This window comes from Neopsephotus bourkii, unplaced genomic scaffold, assembly GCF_033783945.1.
Source record: "Neopsephotus bourkii isolate Nb327-2 ecotype Australia unplaced genomic scaffold, CSIRO-AGI_Nbou_v1 NB_1765, whole genome shotgun sequence".
In the NCBI taxonomy this organism is placed as follows: Eukaryota; Metazoa; Chordata; class Aves; order Psittaciformes; family Psittacidae; genus Neopsephotus; species Neopsephotus bourkii.
In genome coordinates, this window is record NW_026902239.1 from 12,427,537 (window position 1) to 12,436,031 (window position 8,495).

The 8,495-nt window shown below is 36.0% G+C and overlaps 1 protein-coding gene across 4 annotated transcripts in view; it reads left to right on the top strand.

Annotated features, from left to right (window-relative positions):
- The window catches only part of FAM184A (family with sequence similarity 184 member A), a 69,052-nt gene extending 60,813 nt beyond the window's left edge, over window positions 1–8,239 (top strand). For 2 of the 4 annotated variants that reach the window (XM_061378125.1, XM_061378126.1), the window contains 5 exons: window positions 53–170; window positions 860–964; window positions 1,839–1,976; window positions 4,517–4,719; window positions 6,454–8,239. In XM_061378125.1, coding sequence (XP_061234109.1) covers window positions 53–170; window positions 860–964; window positions 1,839–1,976; window positions 4,517–4,719; window positions 6,454–6,535 — 646 coding nt within the window. In that variant the 3' untranslated portion in view covers window positions 6,536–8,239. The remainder of the gene's footprint in view (window positions 1–52; window positions 171–859; window positions 965–1,838; window positions 1,977–4,516; window positions 4,720–6,453) is intronic. The other 2 variants (XM_061378127.1, XM_061378130.1) reach the window with 1 other exon arrangement.
- The last annotated feature ends 256 nt before the right edge of the window (window positions 8,240–8,495 follow it).

The window sequence follows — 8,495 nt, forward strand, 5'->3', positions numbered from 1 at the left end:
TATCGTTTTACACTGGATCAGGCTAAAGGGGGTATTCTTCTCTCCTATAAAGTTTAGAAGAAATGGAAGAAAAATATAAAAACAGAGAATCAAGACCAGAAGACTTGCAGCTTATTTCAGAACTGAAAGACCTAATTGCAGAGCGGGACCAACTCATAAAGAAATTGATCGTAAGACTTTTGTGCTCTCTTGGTTTAATATCTCAACATATACAAAAGTTAATCTAATTCAAAGTGTTTGAAATGTATTTAAAGAACCAGTCCTGCTAGCGTGTTATTCATGTTCTTTATCACATTACTCCTGTGGTTGTAATAACTCATAATGGTTAAACTAATTAGATACCTAGAGGTTTACAGTCAAGCATAATATCTTATTACAAAAACATATTTCAGTATGACCTTGATAAGACATCTCACATCTCCTGTCCTGGATTAAGCCAGCCATGTAAGCCATATAAGAAATAGTTTCTTCTGTGAGGTTTCTAAGCTGCCCAAATTCAGAGCACAACACAACAATCATATGAATCTGATTAGATCCTGATTCAAAAGCAAGAAGGAGTGAGGAAATCAGAATTAATTAGAGATTAGAAGTCAGCCATACTGAGTCTTTCCCAGTGCATAAGCCATTAGGCTAAACTCACTTTCAGGAGCGTATAACTGCAATAGAAGTGCATAAATAGAAATTATCTAGATTATTGCATATAATAATATATATAACATTAAGTATAAAATGCAAGTTTTAGAGTTACCAGTTTCTTTTAAAATGTAAACATAAATTTATTTGGGATCAGTTGTAGGCAGATTTGGCCACTAACATTGAAAATGCATAAAAAGAAGTTTCTATTTTTTCTTCTTTTTAGGAAGACAAAAAGTTCTATCAGCTGGAGCTAGTTAACAGGGAGACTAACTACAACAAAATGTTTAATGCAAGCCCTAATGTTGGTGTTATTAATCCATTGGTGAAGGTATGTTCCATGGACTTCATTGCTAAAGTGAAGAAAAAGAAATCTAAACTTAGGATATAGTAAAAGAAGAAATATAGGTGTGTGTGTGTGTATACGTATATCACGCTTAAAAGACATGTTCAAAACAAGGAACATAGTTTTCCATTTGTCTCTGTTTTTGTGTAGGTTTGTTTATTTTGTGTTAAGAGATCCATTGATATTGTTGCCCTGGCTTGCTAGACATGAATGACATAAACCAGTTCCTTCTCACAAAACTGCAGAATCAAAATGGAAAAGTGACAGAAAGGCAAGAGAGGGCTGGACTGTAGTGTGTAGTGAAAAACAGTGATATCTGCGAACAGTGGTAGATTCCTAATTTTTCTTGGCTGTTTTGGAAGGTGCAAGGGCAATTTCACTTTTCAGGTGGTGGTTGGGATGGAAAAGTATTAGAAAGGTAGAGGGACAGAGGACACTAAAGGAAGAAAATAAAGGTAAAAAGAGAAAAGGGAAGAGTATGAGAAGGGCATGGAATGAGTCTGAATGGAGAAAGACACAGTAATTTTGGAGAACTGAAGTGACAAAACAGGTATGAACTGTGGGGACAGCAGGAGATAGAAGTCAGACTCTAGCCTTCTCAGTTACTGTTACCATCTATACAAGTGACAATGGTTCAGCAGTAGCCTTTTCCAGTTCTCTCATCCTGCTGAGTAGCAGCCAGTGAAGGCTATTGTACATTCAGGCATAGTGCCTCCCTGTCACTTCAAAAGCCAGCATCATTTCTCCATGAGGAATGTGAATAGACTGCAGTAAGGTACCTTAATTTTATGTCTTTTCACCACTTCAGGAGTAAGATTGAGTTCTCTGACATTTCCTTCCTCCTTGTGATAACCCATAGGTTGTTTCACCTGCATGGAAAGGGAAGAGATTTGTCCCAGCTGTAGAGGCAGAAGAACTCAGGAAGGTTCTGAAGCAAAGGGTAACCCAAGGGGCACAACACGAGCAGCTCAGATGCCCGAGAGCTCCAGTGATCAAGGTCCAGGCTCTGTTATCTGAGATCAGGCTGCAATTTAGCTAAACCTCATTGTAGTTTCACATCAGATGAGTGTACTTCCCACTTCTGCACAAACTGTGCTGTAAATTGTCAATATTTTGCTGTGCTTTTCAGCAGCCCAGCAGCTCTCACAAGCTTATATGCAGCTGCCTGACTTTTATGCATAACTGCATAAAAGACCTTAGCTTGGGCCCAGTAGAGACAATACCAGTATGGCTGGATACAATTTGAATGCTTTGTTTTTATATGATAAAGGTTGCTGGAAAATTCTGAAAGCTTGACTGAACCACTCATTTATAAATATGTGAAATGTAGCCATCAAGTATATATGCCTGTGTTTTGTGTGAAATCTGAAGCAATTGGGAAAAGTACATCATCAGATTTCCATGGTGAAAATTCATATATTTTTATAATATGCTTCCATCACTTAAAACTGTTTGGACTTTAAAACTGTCTTGTATGCCAGAACATTGTAATCTCTCATTTCATGAGTTGTGGACTATGTTACTTTATTTTGTCAAAGCACATACTGTGTTACTGGAGAATGAATTACAAAGAAACTGAAAATCTCATTCTCTTTTTTGTGAGGAAAAGACAGCATATGAGTTACTACGGCTTTGCATATTAATGCAAAATTACACCCATTGCAGTATCCATTATGGCTTCTCTAATTTGCGCAATGGATCTGTTTAGTATTACATTGTTACATCTGAAGTTTCTTAATACTTTGCGTGAATTTCATGGAATTATACACACGATTTTGTCTCTCCAGATTTGACCGCTTCAGAAGCATAGATTGTTTTACAGAGAATAAGATAGAAACTGTGGGGTTTTTCCAAGCACTTACGTGGCTAATACACATTTTCCAAAAATGAGCCGCCTGTGGAGCAGAGAGATTTAACTGCAGTGTGTTTAACACACCATGTTAATTACAGCGTGTATTACCTTGAAGATGTAAAAAGATGTTTTTACATAGTTGGTTACTTTTACTAAATTATTTTTTTTCCCACCATAATGTTATTTCTTGCTTCTTCAGCGCCTACAGAAGAAGTGAATTGTATGGGGCAGTCTTGGTTTAACCCTTAGTTTGACAATCTTTCACTGTAATGCTGAAAAGACTTTTTTTCTATTATAGCTTTCTCTTAAATCCACAAGTGTGGCTCCAGTTAGTAGCATTCACATCTGCGAACCCCAGAAAGGTCAACCAATGAAACCAAAGCTAGAAGAGAGAGATAGAGAAGTACAAACAACAGGACTCACGCCTGCCTCTGTTTGAACTCATGCCCACCCTTGAATAGAGCAGCTCTCCTGTTTCAAGTGGAATTCTAGTGAAAAATGCTGTAGCAAAACAACATGAGATTCCACTTATTTTTCACTTTATTTAGTTCAAATTTGTGTAGTCCACAAGCCCTTGAGAGGTTTTATCCAAGTTGCTTTGTTAGGGTTTCATATATGTATCTGAATGAAAGTACTTATTATATATTCAAATAATGCATAATTCAGGAGAACAAGTGAATGCATTAATTCAAAAATCCTATTTTTGGAAATAAGGTTTTTAAAATATTAATCTTTTATTGTGGACGTGGAATATTTGATCAAAGGCAGAAAGTACACATGGTATCTTGTCACAGAGCTGTTTTTAAAAAGCTATCAAATTCTTTGAAGCATCCTTCTACATTAGAATATCTAGAAAAGCAGAGAGAGTAAAAACTGATTCCTTTCTATGATGTGTTATGGAGAATGAAATAGTGATATAAAAATAAAATTCTTCAGTATTTGGAGTCGCTTGAAGTACTGGCAGTAGGGTATGGAGCGTATCAGGAAAAATGCTCAGTTGTGCCATCTGGTGCCTAGAAGTGGTAGCTGGATTAGCATTAGAAGACAGCTAAGAGGCCTTTTCCTTGTGCGAGAAAATGAACTCCTGTACAGTACTCTTTTTCTCTTTAGCAATATTATTATAACACTTGCAACTATGAGGGCTTAATTACTGTAAAAGAGATGTAGCTGCTTTTCTAGCTTCCACATTCCAGTTACCAAAACGTGCCTCAGTGATGGAGTGAAACCTGTTGGAGAGATTCACTTTTTTGTCTCATTGAAATTTGCAGCAGTTACAGTTGACAGCAAACTTGTGTCACCGATACCAAGAAATGATTTAAGTACAAATGAAAAATTGAACAGATTAATTGACAATTTAGTGAAAAACTTCCTATCTCCAATGTCTTAAACAGAGCAAAATGTTACATTGGAAGATCTCATAAAATATACCGACTGATTATTAAACTGAGTCCTAATAACTTAATCATCTTGATCAGAAATTTGATTTTTCTGCAAAAATTCGTGGTGTTCAGGTCTGGTCAAAGCAAACAGTAAAACTACAATTGGAAAAAAAGAGCCTGATCTGTCCCTATTGCTCTCTTTCATAAAAACCCCAAACCTGCCATCAGTAAAACTTTTACATTTGCAAATGTCCTCATCTGTCCTGGTGCCAGATGCCTTCCTTACATTTGTTATTTTTAATGCAGCAAAAGAAGAAGAATGATAAATCAACAAACAGGTTTGTGAGTGTCCCCAATCTAAGTGCTCTGGAATCTAGCGGAGTGGTGGGCAATGGACATCCTAACCGCCTGGAGCCCATTCCTAACTCACCCATCCACGATATTGAGTTCAACAGCAGCAAACCACTACCACAGCCAGTGCCACCCAAAGAGCCCAAGACGTTTTTGAGGTGAGCACTGCCTCACCAGTCTTTTTTTTTTAATTCTTTTTGGTTTTGCTTATGTCAGGAAAATTTTGCATTCCCATTGAGCTGAACCTCACTTGCTTTATGAACCTTTCAGAGGTACAACTATTCTGACGGCATTTTTAATTTTTACATTGCATTTGTAACCTCTTTATAGTATTCCTTTTTATTGCAGACCTGATTGAAATGTGAAGTAATCTTTCACTTTTTCATAAGTCTTGAACTTGGAAAACCTCTTTAGAGCCTTTAACAGAATTCATGTGCTTCCAGTTGTTTACATATACAAACAATTGTTTTAAATGTTTGTGTTACTTACTGATTGTCATTCGGGAATTGCACAGAATTTCTGTTATTCAGTATTATGTGATAATGGTTTTTATGTAAGAAAATTATTTTCTGTGCTCCGTGAATGTTTTATGTTTCCCCTTTCCTCACCTAGATCAGATTGTTTCATAAGAGTAACCTTACTACAGCAACAGGAAAATTCCATTCTTGGGTGCTTAATGCTGAGACTCTAGCAATCAAAACCAGCATTAAAGTCTCAAGTAATTCTCTCACAAAATAATATAGTGAGCTGAATAACTTAAAAATGGATTTTTGGATCCAGGATTTTAATCTTCTGGCTTTATGTGGTTGTATATTAGATGCACTGAAGTGCTGCACTCTTATTTAGTGGGTGCTGAACTCTTACCTCTAAGTTGGCAACAAAGCAATGTGCAATTATCAGTTCCACATATGGTTATTTACTCTCTCCTTTGGTTTAATGCGAAAAGCCACATGCCTAGCAACTACATTAGTAAAAGGAAATAAATAATAGAATTTAAAACAGATAAGGGAAAGCAATCTCTTTCAAGAAAACAATCTTTAAAAGAAAACCAAACAAGTACTGTTGCTCGTTTTTTTTTCCTGAGCATGTGATGTGCATGAGTGTGCTCAGATATCTCTTAACATGCATGTGCATGGACTTGTGGACTGTGATGCCAGAGTTTCCATTCCAAATAGTTTTGTGCTCTGTACTATCCAGTAATACAGTAGGAATTATTTTATTACTGATTTTTATTGATAAAGGAACTTAGCTGTGTAACTGAATTTAAATTCTCTCTTGCTCATTTTGTGAGACTTTTAAGTGTTCAAGGGGGAACCAAATCTTGTTTTGCAGTGCGGCAGTTTCTCTTTTCCTGGTATTTTAAACGTGTGCATGAACGACAACACAAGTGATATCTGTGATCAGTGTCAAGTATTAAAACTGTGTATTTCTGTTCAGTTGCCAACCAGTCTTTGTGAGCACATGTCTACAAATATGATGCTCGCATCATATTTCTGAAAATGAACTTTACCACAGGAAAAGGATGCTAAAAGAGGACCTTCTGCAGTCACGCTTTTCCAAGAAAAACCTTTTTATTCTTTCTGAAACCTACAGCTATTGATGAGATTTTAAATTGTTTTCCAAAATATTCATTTCCCACCCTGTTAATGTGGCTGCCAAACTGACTTGTCTGTGCTGCTGATGCTCTCCAATGGAGTGGATGATCACAGATTCTATAGGGAGACATTCAGTCATGTCCTGAGGCACACTGATAATTAATCCATGGAAAAACAGACTGTGTTCCTTACTGCATATTCACTGTGATTTGGGTTTTTCTTCTCTCAACATTTGTACTTTGTGTGTAGTTGTGGGATAATTGTGTTGTGTTTTCTTTTTCCTTTCTGTGACTTTAGCCCTCCTCAGACTGATGCTTCACCAGTGGCTTCACCAGATCCCCAGCGCCAGGAGTGGCTTGCCCGGTACTTCACGTTCTGAGAGCCGAGTTGTTTTTGTGGCACAGCGTGATGTGGACTGTTTATAAGAGCATGACCTTAAGTAAACCCCCATGTGAACAAGCTTTCCTGTAATTTGTCAAACACTGTGAATGAGAAAGTATTTGTCTTTCTGATTTGAAACTGCACTGTATTTCATGTTATATTTGTTGGAATCACTTGACATGGTACTATATAATGTGTGTAATTATAACTATTATTTTTATTTAAAATGGAAGAATCTTTAAACTTTGTAATTACTACGTAATAAATTTTGGTAGAACAAACATAACGCTTTCCCCCTTTTTCCTATAAATGTGTTTTCTTTGATTTCAGGTAAGGCTTTTCCCCCAAAAAATAACATAATTGCATGGTTACTATAAATACAATTTAAATTTTTAAAGAAAAGTGTATCTTTCACTCTCTTCCCCAGTTTGGGCAGGATGTGTTTAATGTGTCTCATTTCTATTCTGTTACTTTGTAGCAGTTTAAAAACTGTCTCTTTTTAACACCTGAGAGGAATGTGAAGTAAAGCCAGGGTAGCTGCTAGCTTTCAGAGCAGAGGGATTTTGAGGAGAGATAAAGACAGCCACAATGCAGAAGCTGTTCATTGGGGTGGGGGGTTGACTCCTTAAGCTGCTGCTCATGAGACTTTGCCATCTAGTTATAATCCAACATTTTATCGTTAAACTTAAGCAGAAACTGTTCCTACAAGTTGTGTATTTCTTTTTTGAATATTAACAAAAACAAATTCCTGACATATTTAGAATACTCTACTAAGTATCTCTGCATAAATTGAAAATCTACATTTGGAGCAAATAGCCCTGCTTTGGATAAAATTCGTGTCTGAAATACAAGGGAAAAAAAAACCCAAACCAAACAAAAATACACCCAACTTTTTCCCATTTATACATACTACAGAGACAGATCTTTCGTTAAAACTTAATTACCTTCCCTTGTCTATAGTAAAGTTTTTTCTTCTTCTGAAATTGATATATGACAATGTTTTTTTTCAGCTAGTGAGCATGATTCTCCAACCTACACCTTTCATGATGCCAGTTTTATTCAAGAAATGTGCTGCAGCGTATAGAAAACTATAACTTACTGTCTTTTTTATATATAATTTTTTCATTCAAAGATTACCACAAAATAACTGACACTGGTAGTCTCAGGGAGAAAACTGTCTCTTTGTTTTATGAATGTATTTTTAAGCTGAATCTCTTCATCTTTTAAAAGCAGGAAAAAATGTTCAAATTATTTGAATAAGATTTTAGTTAGCATATACAAAGGTCTGAACTTTAATATTTCATCTGAAGCCCTAACTACATTCTTTTTTTGCTATATGCACAAAGGTAAATACCCAGATTAAGATACTTGCTAATTACAAGGAGTTTTATATGTAGTATATGTATAAATGAAAAATTTGTATGTTTTCATATAAACAATATAAAATCTTCTAAATGAACATTTTAAAACTTACTATTTTAAAACTTTATCTTCTAATTCAGCTTGAAAACACCACTGAAAGCTGTACTCTGGTGACGCTGCCATGGATTAAAGATGTATACAGCATAATTTCTGTAGCTGGTGGACTCAACTGGAGGTATATGCACCTTTTTAATTTTAGAAGAAAGCCATATTGGGCAAAATGTCAGATTTCTTGGCTGTTACCCAAAATAAAATACACTAGCTTGTTTTGTTATAATGTTCTGGAGTGAGTGTTGTGTATTTTTTCTTGCATGCTTTGCAAGGGCTCAGCTTTTTTCTCTCATCCTCCACGTCATTGTGCATTTTTACACACGGAATTAATAACAGTAATGTGAAGATGATAATATCTGCATTTACTTATTCAGTAAAAGGTATGCCCCTTGGTTTTTTACTAGTAAGTGCTTGCCTTTCGGAAGGAACTTAGTCACTGTGTCTGCCACAGTCAGCAGCTGTTCCATTACTGAATCAGGCTCTAA